Source organism: Phoca vitulina, unplaced genomic scaffold (assembly GCF_004348235.1).
Source record: "Phoca vitulina isolate PV1807 unplaced genomic scaffold, GSC_HSeal_1.0 scaffold11, whole genome shotgun sequence".
Classification (NCBI taxonomy): Eukaryota; Metazoa; Chordata; class Mammalia; order Carnivora; family Phocidae; genus Phoca; species Phoca vitulina.
Window position 1 is genome coordinate 39,761,805 of NW_022589714.1, and position 13,038 is coordinate 39,774,842.

Sequence of the window (13,038 nt, forward strand, 5' to 3'; positions counted from 1 at the left end):
TGGTCATTCTTGCCATACCTTCGCCATACCTAACGTTTTGGGGTTATTTGTATTCCCATAACTTATAACCATTTATTGTCCCTACGTAAATGAACAGGTTTGGGGGACAGGGACAGGGACAGGGCTAAGATGCTCCCGCCACGTCCCCAGGCTTCGAGCATCCCCGAAAAGGCCAGTTTAGCTCCCGCTAATCCCTTCTCTTCCGCCAGGGCCTACCCGCGCGGAGCCCTCGGGGTCACGTGGCCGCCGGGGGAGGGGAAGTGGGCGGCTCACCCGCCGCCATCTTGCCGGTTTGGGGCGGAGCGTGCGGGGCGCAGGTCGCGCGCTCCGCTTCCCCGCCCCTCGCCCTGCCTGGCTCCGGCTTCTGCGCTCCTCCCCACTTCTGGCTTCTGTGGCCGCTCCCTGAGTGGAGGAGCGGGGAGCCCCGGAGGGCGGGGGGGGTGTGTCGGACGCGTGCTCGCGCGTCCAACCGCCAGCCGCGGCCGCGCGCTTGGCCGGGCCCCAGGAGCGGCGCGGGGCCGAGGGGAGGGGGCGGCTCCGGCTGCGGGGGCGGCGCGTGGCGGCCGTGGCGGCCGAGACTGCAGCTGCAGCGGCGCGCTGGGGCCCCGCGTCCAGGGCGCCGCCGGGTCGGAGCTGCCGCCGTGGCCGCTGCTGCCAGAGCCATGTACCGCAGCGGCGCCCGCTCCTCCGTCTCTTCGCACCGGCCTAAAGAGAGCGGCGGGGGCGGCCCGCGAACCGGCCGCAGCTCCGGCTCCTCCTCAGGCCCGGCTCGCCGCACCTCGCCGCCGCCCTCCGGCTCCTCCTCGTCGCGGAACCCCGCTCGCCGGCCCCGCTCGCCCTCAGGGCACCGCGGCCGCCGGGCCTCGCCGTCCTCGCCGCGGGGTCGCCGCGGCTCCCCGTCCCCGCCCCGCGGCCGCCGGGCCTCACCGTCCCCGCCGCGGGGTCGTCGCGTTTCCCCCTCCCCGCCGCGGGCCCGTCGTGGCTCCCCGTCGCCGCCGCGGGGCCGACGACTCTTCCCGCCGGGCCCGGCCGGTTTCCGAGGCAGCAGCCGAGGGGAGTCCCGCGCCGACTTCGCCCGGGACGGCCGCGGAGACCATCCAGGCGACAGCGGCAGCCGGGTAATCCCACCCCTCGACCGGGACTCCCTCTATACCCTAGCCCCCTCACCCGGGCTTCCCGCTTCCAGAAACTCCCGCAGCACGGGCGCCCCGAGGCCTCCAGGCCAGAGTCCCAGGATCGAGGGCCCTCCACCCCCCACGGGCTCCCTCAGCGGCGCCCGAACCTGGAGGTTCCCTGTCAGCCCCGGGATCCTCTTTTGCACAATAACGGACTCGGGACCCGTACGGGCGCCTGGTCGGGAGGCAGTGCACCATTTCAGGAATAGGCTGTTTCTCTCACTCTGGGTGAGATGCGGAAAAGTTTGCCAGGGCGAGGGGAATGCCCTCCAAACCGTGTGCCTGGTACTTGTTCAGTAGTCGATGTTGCCTCAGAGTTCCGTGGTTTGGTATCCCCTTAGACCTGAGCTGCCCCTCGGATCTTAGAAAAGAAGCTGAAATGTCTTTGTGGCCAGTTAGGGTTGCCTAAACCCCCATCAGTGTAGACACCTTGAGTGTAAACTGTTAGCAAATAGGAGCTGCTTCTCCGAAATGAGCTGTGCGTATCCAGTCATTGTAATAACTGCCACCACTTACTGAGTTATGTGGCAGGATTATGCCTAGCCCTTCACTTCACACATTCTCTTTGAACACTCACAACCTTTTGAGGAGAGGCAGTGAAAATTGTTCCTTATTGAATAGCTGAGGTATCCAGAGAGGTTTGAGCAACTTAATGTCACATAGCTAAGAGAGGTTTGAGCAACTTAATGTCACATAGCTAAGAAGTGGTGTAGCTGTGATTCAGTCCATATCTACCTGGTTCCTGGCACGCGTGATTTTAACGGTTTTGTTTCCCTGCTGAAGGGACAGAACATGAGGTTAAGAAGTTTAGTTTAGAGGTGCCTGGCTGGCTCAGTTGGTAGAGGGTGCGACTCTTGATCTCAGGGTTTTGAGTTCAAGCCCCAGGTTGGGTGGAGAGATTATTTAAAACAAAATCTTTCTTTCTGTGTTTCTGTGTGTCTGTCTGCCTGTCTGCCTGCCTTCCATCCTTCCTTCCTTCCTTCCTTCCTTCCATCCTCACTTCCCTCCATCCTTCCTTCCTTCCCTTTTTTGAAGTAGGCTCCATGCCCACTGTGGTGCTTGAATTCATGACTGAGATCAAGAGTCACATGCTCTACCAACTGAGCCATCCAGGTGCCCCCCCAAAATAAAATCTTAAAAAAAAAAATTTTAGATGTAATATTGACCTTTCACAGTAACCACCTCTGGCCTGGCGCTGGTGTTTTGGAATTGGTTTTTATTTTCAGTTCACCAATTTTTTTTTTTAAACCCCATGATAAAGTTTCTGTTTTCTCAGGTGGGATGGGTGGGGTGGCTTTCTAAAAGTATTGGAGTGAGAGTACTCTACGTACTCTGGTCATAGGTGAATTGACTTGTCACTATGTTGTAAGATTTTCATAGCTGAGCAGCTATAGCCTGAAGAAGCAAGCACTTCTACAGAGGAAGCAAAGAAAGTTGAATACTAGTTTCCATAACCTCCCTTTTCTCCAGTGCTCCAGGCTTTTCTGTCTCAGTAAATGACATCACCCATTGCTCAGCCAGAAACAGTGATCATCTCCCTTTTCCCAAGTCCAGGCTGTCAGTCACTTCATCCAACTTGTCAGCTCTACCTCCAGGATACATCCCCAAACTGTCCTCCTACCATCTCCCTAGTCTAAGTCCTATTACTTCCTGTCTGTTAGGATCCTTTACACTCTTGTTACCACCCAGTTTATTCTGTACCCAGCAATCAAGATAATTTTTTTAAATCTTCATTTTATACATTTGAGAAGTATTTATTAAACGTCTAGCATGTATTAGGCTCTGTTCTGGGCACTGGGGATACAACATGAACAGTCAAAAACCCCTGCCCTCGTAGAGCTTATATTCTGCGAGAGGGAGTCAGATAATAAGTAAGATAGAGAAGTAAATTATTTTGACATGTTAAATAGAATTAAGTACTAAGAACAAACAAAAACAGAGAAAGGAGTTAATACTTTTTAATAGGGTTAGCCAGGGATGGCCTGGGAAGGTGACTTTTACTAAAGACCTGAAGGAGATGAGAGTATGAGCAATGCAAGCATCTGGAGGAAGAACGTAGTCAGATCATATCACTGTTGTGCTGGAAATCTTCCTGTGGCTTCTTACTACACTAAGAATAAAATCCAAATTTCCTAACTGGCTTCTGCCTGTCTTCTGTCACTTTGCTGCAGTCACACTGGCTGCCTTTCTGTTACCCAAAACATGCTAAGCTCATTACAGAGCTTGTTCTTTTTGCCTGAAACATCCTTCCATCTGTTTGCAAGGCTGACATCTCATCATTTAAGTGTCAGGTTAAATAGTATCACCTCAGAAAAGCCTTCTTTAACCATTCTATCTGAAGTAGCTCCTTTTCCTTAATCTCTTCCATGTTATCATGTTTTAATGATTTTATAGCACTTACTGCTATCAGAAGTACTTAAAAAAAAAACCCATTTTTTGATTGCTTGCTTGCTTCACTAGAAATGTATACATTCTGAGAACAGACTCAGTTTACTCTTCTCGTCCCATGCCCAGTACTAGGAAATGAAAGACTAAAAGGTCTCTGGTGGGGAGGGTTGGAAGTATGGTCTTTCATCTAAGAAGATGACTTTTTAAATGTGCTTTATTTGGGGGGTAGTAGCTTACCATAGCCATTTCTCTCCTTGTTGGGTGACAACTTTATAACTAAGGAGGAGTACATTTTTGGGCTGTCTTCACCCTATAGACTATTAACATTATCTTTTACTTTTGTAGAGGCGCTCTCCTGGTCTGCGTTCTGACTCTTCTTTGGAACAGAGCTTAAGGATCACTGTTGGTAATGACCATTTCTGTGTTGGCATACCAGAACGGCGGCGGCTTAGTGATCGACTGGGGTCACCAGTGGATAATCTGGAGGACGTGGACAGGTAGGCTTCATTTGAGGCAGGGCACACTATAATAGTGCTTGAAGGTAGAAAAGTTGCTCTTTTCTGAATAATGTATTTGAAAGAGTGGTGCCAGCACTGAAGTTATGCCCTCTGTCCAGTACAAGGTATAACATTGGAAAAGGCTTTCTAGTGGGGAGAGTATATTGATACAGACTCTGTTGCTGAAAGAATTATGTAGAAGAAAAGACTTTAGAATGTCATCCTGGTCCACCTGGAAAGCTGAAGGGACATAAACAGAGTTCCCCAGATTAAAAACAGTTGAGATGATAAGGATTCTAAAATACTGGAACTAGGATCCTTCCTACAAAGGAAAGTTCTGGACAAAATAGGAAATCTTGTTTTAGTGGTGTTATTTTTCAGCTTGATCAGGTTGAAATAGAGGTTCAGAAAGGGCTTAGATAAATTCGTGTCTAATATATGTATTTATATTAAATATATAAGCATTAATAGAAAGTTAAAGCTCTTTAAAAATGTTTAATTTCAGTTACTACTTTACAATTGTTGGAGTGCTGAGGAAGGACAAATACGCTCCACAGAGTGTTAAATATAGGTCCCAGGTGTTAGGAACTTAACTATATATGGGAAGAAATCACATTAGGTGTGTCTCACCTCACCAAAGTAAATAAGAATGGGAGTACAGGGAAAGCACTCTTTCTGAGAGCTGGGATCCATGTCTGTTACGGTCTCTGCCCAGCATACTGGGAGTTTTAATAAATGATTAGCAGTAGCAACAAATCAATGTGATGCTCTTAACAAACTGAGGCTGTCCATGCGGTGGTACTCTGAGCATCGGCAGACAGGTGGGGGACAGCTGGACAGGAAGTCTGAAGACCAGTGCTACCCTTTGGTAATATTTACTTCAAAGCTGCAGTGGCAATTTGATGTGGCAAAGCAAGGCAGGACAGTTCTATGTCATACAACATAAGCTTCTGAAGATATGGCTTCAAGGTATGTGGCTATATCCCTTAATTGAGGCAAAAGCCCTTGCCCTTCTGGCTGCTTCTATTTTGGGAGATGGTTGAGTAGGTGGTGCATGGTGTGACTCTCTTCCTTCCTTGTTAAGGTTTTGAGGTAACTTTAGCATTTCCTCTTGTTAAGTCTAGGCTGTCACCTCCCCTTTCCATAAGCTTTGTTATGCACGTGTGCTTCAGAGAGCTAATTGTCTTTTTTTAAGTTGTAAAAATTAAAATTTTCCTTTTAGGGAGTTTGGGACAGTAGTTTTCTTTCCAGAATTAAGTGTTTCAGAGAGACAAGCTACCGGTGAGGCGCATGGCTGGTGCAGTCGGTAGAGCATGCATCTCTTGATCTCAGTGTTATGAGTTTGAGCCCCATGTTGGATGTAGAGATTACTTAAGGAAGAAAAATAGAAGGAGGTACTAGTCCATTATATAGATTTTTGTTCCCTGTACTTTTGCTCAATATGGTTTGTGTAGATAATTACTGTCTACTAAAACGTGGTCATAGAACCATTGGCGTTCTCAGGATGTCTCCTGATAGCGTGTCCAGTTTTCAGCTGGACCATTTCCAGGTCCAGGCATTTTTGTCCTTTCTATGTAGGTTTTTACATTTTTTTCCTGGGCACACCTGGCTGGCTCAGTCAGTAGGGCATTCGACTCTTATTCTTGAGGTGGTAAGTTTGAGCCCCATGTTGGGTATAGATATTACTTAAAAATAAAATCTTTAAAAATAAATAAATAAATGTTTTCCTGGGACCCTGGTGTTCTTTCTCTTCCCTTATTGAATATATTAAATTTTATATCCAGTTTGGATTACAGCCAAATTGCCAGAGTTGTCCATGTTCTCACCTTGGCAGCTCTGTGTGTATTAATGTTAACTTATTCTGGAAAGGGAACATGAAGAGGTTGAATGAAGACAGCTTCTGAAGATTTGTGGATGTGAGGTCAGTTTCCCCTATTAACAGTACTCTGCACATTGTATGTTTCATTCATGGAATTCTTAACTCTTCCTTGCCCTGACATAGGTTGAAAGAGCAAGATTTTTTCCCTCCGATTTGCCTTAGGGAAAAGACAGAAGCACACAGTTTTCTTCCAGCATTTTGGGGAAGCAGCAGAGGAAAAGAATGGGATGTTTGGGCTCTGGAGGATCTTTTTTTCTTCTCTTTTCTTTTCTTTTTTTTATCATATACTTTTTTTTTTTTTTAAAGATTTTATTTATTTATTTGACAGAGAGACACAGCGAGAGAGGGAACACAAGCAGGGGGAGTGGGAGAGGGAGAAGCAGGCTTCCCACAGAGCAGGGAGCCCAATGCGGGGCTCGATCCCAGGACCCTGAGATCATGACCTGAGCCGAAGGCAGACGCTTAACCGACTGCGCCACCCAGGCGCCCCTATCATATACATTTTTTAACAGCTTTATTGAGCCATAATTCACATACCATAAAATTCACCCATTTAAAGTATACAGGTCAGTGACTTTTAGTATATTCTCAGAGTTGTGAATCCACTACTATGATCAATTTTAGAACAGTTTTATTACTTGTACTCTTAGCTGTTTATTAGTTAACCCCACCACCTGCCATAGCTTATCACTAATCTACTTTCTGTCCCTAATAGATTTGCCTATTCTGGACATTCTGTATGTGACTAGCATCTTTCACTTAGCATGATGTTTTTCAGGACTCACTCATGATGTAGCATATAATAGTACTTCATTCCTTTTTACTGCCAGTAATATTTCATTGTATGTGTTTTGTTTATCCATTTATCAGTGATGAATGGATGATAAATTTGGGTTGTTTCCACTATTTGGCTATTGTGGATAATGCTACTATGAACAATTGGTGTGTAAACTTTTATGTGGATATATATGATATGTTTTTTTAACTTATTTAATGCAATTCATAAATACAAAGTACAGAGAGGGAGCTCCCCTCTACTTGCTAGATGAGATGCTGCCCAATTCATGAATAGCTTAATAAAGCTAATTAAATCTTAAAAAAAAAAGTAGAATAGTACAGAGAGCCCCCGTGTACTCATCACCTACATCCAACAGTCAATTTTTTAAATAGATAGACCTTATTTTAGAAAAGAGTTGGATTTAACTAAAGCTTTCAGAGTGTGTCCCTGGACTGTTCTGAGCTACAGGGTATGGGGACCTTTTTAGGGTTTACTTTTACTGCAGCCAGTTCTTTCTCTTATCCTTTGGGAGATCTGGGAAAAGAGGACATGAGTTTCTAATAAGCAACTTAATTTCTGGCTGTGTTTACATGATAGCTCATTGTTTTAACTGTTAATGTGCCTTTTTTCATTGTTTTTTTGCCTCCTTTTGCTGGAGATTACAAGTCTTGACCGAGACTCTCTGGGACACATTTCATTATTTCTGACTTCTTGATATTCAGGGCTGGATTAGATTTTGAGCTGGTATGTCATTTGGTGGTAATATGTAATAGTTTTAGTGTGGAGCTGAACATGGAAGTATGGATGAATTTGCCATTACCTGTGGAACCTGTGTTTTTTCCCCCCTACACTAATACAATCAGAGAGTTTTTTATGGTAGATGGTAGTATAGCAATGGAGCAACTCATGGACATTCCTCCCTGGAAATAGGTATGTTCATGGCTGACAGACCTATAGAGTAAAATGTTTTACTCTAGTTATGTTTGATTTCAGAGATCATCTTTGCTTCAATCCCATTTTTTTCCTATTTTATATTATATTGAAACCTCAAAATTCCCCAGACTCTTGGGGAAGAGGTGAGTTATAGGAACCTGGATTCCCATGGGTGGCATTCTTTTAGCAGAGGTGATAAAGTTTATCTGTAATAAAAGTCTTTCATAAAGTTATTTATAGCTGTTATCCAGGTCTAAAACTTTGAACAAAGGCAGGACTGGTGAATAAGAAAAGGCAACTCTTCGATGTTCTGCTAACTCAGTCCCAGAGAAAGCAACTAAAAAACAAACAAAATGAAAGAAAAGTTATTTCTTAGAAACTTTCAAAAAATAGAGGTAGGTACTAGAAACTGTAGCAAACACCAGTGTGAGTGGAATGTGAGTAACCTGTAAATTTTTCATTCAGATTATTTAAAAGTTGTATGCTCAAAGTGCTGTAGGATCTTTATTTCTATCTGTGATTAAATCAGAAATTTTCTTTTTGGGCAGTAGAAGCTCTGTGAACACAGTACCCAAAAAGATTAGGACTACTGTGTGTGGTATAGAGCTCTGAACTGAAAAAGGACAAGTGTCCCAGCCTATATTTTTATCTTCACGCCACAAAGGTCCAAGATCGTTTTATTTCTATGAAATGAAAATATATAGTGAGCCAAACCGCCACATACTTTTTCCCACACCCAGGATTAGCAGATGCTTGTGGATATCCAAGCAAAGTAGAAAAAGGGAATTAAATAGGCTGTGGAAGGAATTTTGTGGTTTTTAATATGTGAACTAGCAAAACAAAGCATTGGAGAACCTTCTAAAACTTGTGAGAAAATGCCAGTAAGGTAGCTCAGTAGTTTAAAAAAACTTCCCCCACAGTGAAACACTTCTTTTCCAAATGATATATAGAACTTCATCTCATAAACAGATAAAATTGGAGCTAGTACAGTTTTGGTGAGGTGGAAGGCCCAGAGCCGTGCAGGCTCTGCTTTTTTTTCTTTTCTTTTTTTTAAAGATTTTATTTATTTATTAGAGAGCATGAGCAAGGGGAGGGGAAGAGGCCAAGGGTGAGAAGCAGACTCCCCACTGAGCGTGGAGCCCAACGTGGGGCTCCATCCCAAGACCCTGAGCTGAAGTCAGATGCTTAACTGACTGAGCCACCCAGGTGCTGCCAGGCTCTGCTTTCTTAGCATGTCTTTCTTTTAGGCAGCTCCTGAGCAGACTTCAGAATCTCTGTAGAACATAGCTTGAGGGCGCCTGGGTGGCTCAGTCGGTTAAGCATCTGCCTTCGGCTCAGGTCATGATCCCAGGGTCCTGGGATCAAGCCCCACGTCGGTCTCTCTCCTCAGCGGGAGCCTGCTTCTCTCTCTCCCTTATGTTCCCCCTGCTTGTAATCTCTCTCTCTGTCAAATAAATAAAATCTTAAAAAAAAAAAAAGGAGTTTAGGTTTAAAAAAAAAAGAAGAACATAGCTTGAAAATCATTGATCTGGCCTGGTGTTTCTCAAATTTTAAAGTGCATACCTATCACCTGGAGATCCTGTTAAAATGCAGGTTCTGATTCAGGAGGCCTGTATGGAGCCTGAGAATCCACATTTCTAAAAAGTTCCTAGGTAATACAGATGCTGCTGATTCAGATCACACTTTTGGTAGCAAAGAGCTAGAATTTAAGCTAGTGTGGAGTTGTTCAATCCAGGGCCTTTTGTAGTCTGGTAGTGGTATTTTCACATCTCCCAAACCCTAGTGTGATATTCTGCATCTCCAAAGTCTAGTCAAAGAGATTAGCCTAAGAGCTCTGTCTAGACAGACTAGTAATATCTCTCCTTGGTTAGAGGCTGAAGCTGCTTGTGCCCTGGAGAAAGGGAAAAGAAATGTTCTATAGGTTTGTTCTTGGACTTCATGATTGTGTTTTGTCTTAAGTATTTTGTAGCCCCTTGGCTGAATGTCAGGCTCTTAGTCTTGTCTGGTCTTGCTGTTTCTAAGTCCATTGTATTCAGTGATGCTTGTCTCTTCCCTCAGGGATGACCTGACTGATGATTCTGTCTTCACTCGAAGTTCCCAATGCTCTCGAGGTCTTGAACGATATATTTCCCGGGAGGAGGGACCTCTTAGTCCGTTCTTAGGACAACTTGATGAGGACTACCGGACAAGAGAAACTTTCCTGCATCGTTCTGATTATAGTCCCCATATCAGTTGTCATGATGAGCTGTTGCGGGGAACAGAAAGGAATAGAGATAAACTCAAAGGTTCCTACTCCATACGACCCGAGGAAAGGAGTCGGGAGGCCAAACGGCCCCGTTACGATGACACAGAGAAGATACACAGCATGGGAGGTGATCACTCAGGTTTTACATCAGGGACCCGCAACTATCGACAGCGTAGACGAAGCCCAAGCCCTAGGTTTCTAGACCCTGAGTTTCGAGAGCTGGACCTTGCCAGGCGAAAACGAGAGGAAGAGGAGGAACGAAGTAGGAGCTTGAGTCAGGAGCTGGTTGGAGTTGATGGTGGTGACACTAGCTGTCCCATTCCTGGACTGTCGGGTGTCCTAACAGCATCGGAGCCAGGATATTCTTTACATCGGCCTGAGGAAGTATCTGTGATGCCCAAGAAGTCAATTCTGAAGAAACGGATTGAGGTGGACATGGAGCCTTCCATTCAGGTCTCTGCTTCATTTCTAGGATCTCTTGCTAGTCCCTCTAATATCTTGAAACTTGGTTACTTTTCTGGGGGTGTGTGTCCCTAACGGTATCTTTGTAATATATCCTGGACCAACCTTGTTATGCCTATGAGCTCTATCTTCCAGGATTCTCCAAAGGAAACTGTAGGCCTTACAGTGCAATCATACTTCGAAGCCCTCGAAGTAGAGGGCTTCTATTGTCATATATTAGGCTTTCTAAATAAACACTTTTGAGTATTTATTGTAAGTTTTTTCTCTAAATTGGGTAGCCCTGTAGGAATCTTTGAATGTGGATATCTTGGAAATTAAGCTTAAAGGGCAAAGAGAGGAGATGATCTGAATTTTTCTCATTTCTCTTTAGAGAGAAGACAAGATTCATGAGTGGTAGGTCACTAGACCAGAAATCAGGTGATTCTGATTCCGGTCCCACTGCCACCCCCTTGCTGTGCGATTTTTAGGCAAGTCACCCCACCATTCTGGGCCTTGTTATTTTTCCCTCATCTGTGAAAAGATGATCAGGCATGAGCACTAGTTTTTAGCTATTCTCTTAGGAGTCCAAGGTTTCTGAAGAAGTATCTAAGGGCACATAAAGAAGCAAAGGGAGGCTGATCAGTTAGGGTTTCACAGTTTCCTAATCCCACTTGAACCAAAGCAGCTCCACTTTTATGTCTTTTTTTCCTCCTTCGAGGGACCCATGGAAAAGCTAGAGCATCTCTAAAGTCCTTTTGAATTCATATTCCTTGGTAAGGACTACAACAAATGGGCAAAAGTGAGGATTCATGCCAGTCTGCCTTATTTCGTGTTTCCCCTTGCTTCAGCAGAAGCATCTGGAGAGATGGAGACCCAAATCTTGACCCTGCCTAAGGATACTGTACCTCCCTTTCATTCATACTTATCATTCCCCTATTAATTCAAGAAGAACCAAGTATTTAAGTATTTATCTCAATTACTAGTTTTCTGAGATTCTGCATAGAGGCTAAATCACTTGTGCTTGTCTTTGCAGCTTGATAGTTTTTCCAGCAGTACCAGCTCCAGCCAGGATCACCCTGTCTACTCTGGTCACCCATCTCTTCCACTAAGTGGTGCTATTGCTGCTTTTGCCTCAGAGATTGAAAACAAGGGAACTATGGTAGAGACTACCCTGAAGGAACCTCAGGGCAGCCTCTACCAATGGGGTCCTCTCCCTGGGATGCCCAAAGACAACAGTCCTCTCAGAGAGAAGTTTGGAAGTTTTCTCTGCCACAAGGAGAAACTGAATATGAAGGCTGAGGGGCCTGAGCGACACACAGACTTCTTGCTCCCTCATGAGAGGGCTAGCCAGGATGGCAGTGGTTTTTCCCGCATTTTGAGCATGTTGGCAGACTCCACCAGTACACAGGAAAAAAGGCGCCGTAGTTTCCCTGACATTGAGGATGAGGAGAAATTTCTCTATGGGGATGAAGAAGAGGATTTAAAGGCAGAATCTCCACCAAAGCCCCTTGGGGGCTCTGCGAGTGAAGTCTTGAGACAGAAGGCAAGCTCCCTGCCCTCTTCAGCTCCAGCTGTAAAACTAGAATCAATAGAAGAGACGAATCCAGAATATGCCAAGATTCATGACTTGCTCAAGACCATAGGGCTGGATATCGGGGTAGCAGAGATCAGTAAACTGGCCGCCCGCACCCAGGAACGACTTCATGGCAAGAAACCGTCACGTTCCTCTGCTGACCGCCGTTCATCGGTTGACCGGCACTTTTCAGCAGACCGCTGTTCCTCAGTTGACCACCATTTCTCAGCTGATCGGCACTCCTCAGATCCTCACAGACTGGAGAGCAGGGAGGCACACCATAGCAATACCCACTCCCCAGAGGTGTCCCATCCACATCCAGTCTCCCCTGTAGATCCTTACCTGCTCACAAAAAACAGCCCCCCATTCCTAAAGTCTGACCATTCAGTGGGTCATGTTGCAGGGTCAGAGGTAGTTGGCAGTGGTTTTCAGTCATCTGTGGCTGTCAGATGCATGTTACCGTCAGCCCCGTCTGCCCCAATTAGACTTCCACATCCTGCTTCATTATCTCAGTTTCATATGCCAAGGGCCTCTCAGTTTGCTGCAGCTCGGATACCTCCAAACTACCAGGGACCTGCCATTCCCTCTGCTTCCTTTGATGCCTACAGGCATTACATGGCATATGCAGCCTCAAGGTGGCCCATGTACCCCGCCTCTCAACCATCCAACCACTCTCTACCTGAACCACACAGGGTAATACCCGTTACCAAACAAGCTACTCGTAGCCGTCCCAATCTCCGTGTGATACCCACTGTGACTCCTGATGAGCCCAAACAGGAGGAGTCAGTGCTAAGCTCAATTCCTACTGCTCAAGTGCCTGTCCAGGTGTCCATCCCATCACTCATAAGATACAATCCGGAGAAGATCTCTGACGAGAAGAACCGTGCTTCCCAGAAGCAGAAGGTAAACACTAGCTTTGGGCATCCTGTACCTGAGCCTTCCTATTTTAACATAAATTGGTATTTGTCTTTTAGAGGGAGTAAGGTCCTTTTACTTTTAAGTTTTTGGAGGCTGCTGTCCTCGCTCTAAGTAATGTATATACCCCCTCTGTTTTTCTCATGTTTTCTCATTAGGACTAAACTAAATTCTGGCCCTAGGTCCCACTGTGAGTTCTTGACTTCTTTTTTCT

General features: G+C 45.7%; 1 protein-coding gene across 4 annotated transcripts in view; it reads left to right on the plus strand.

Annotated features, from left to right (window-relative positions):
* Positions 1 to 574: 574 nt before the first annotated feature.
* Positions 575 to 13,038, plus strand: part of ZNF318 (zinc finger protein 318) — a 44,435-nt gene continuing 31,971 nt past the window's right edge. For 3 of the 4 annotated variants that reach the window (XR_004300195.1, XR_004300194.1, XR_004300196.1), the window contains exons 1-4: positions 663 to 1,118; positions 3,909 to 4,060; positions 9,709 to 10,348; positions 11,370 to 12,812. Coding sequence is in view for 1 of the 4 variants with exons in the window: in XM_032409778.1 (XP_032265669.1) it covers positions 663 to 1,118; positions 3,909 to 4,060; positions 9,709 to 10,348; positions 11,370 to 12,812 (2,691 nt within the window). In the remaining 3 variants the exon portion in view is untranslated. Of the gene's footprint in view, positions 1,119 to 3,908; positions 4,061 to 9,708; positions 10,349 to 11,369; positions 12,813 to 13,038 lie in introns of all 4 variants that reach the window. The other variant, XM_032409778.1, reaches the window with a different exon arrangement.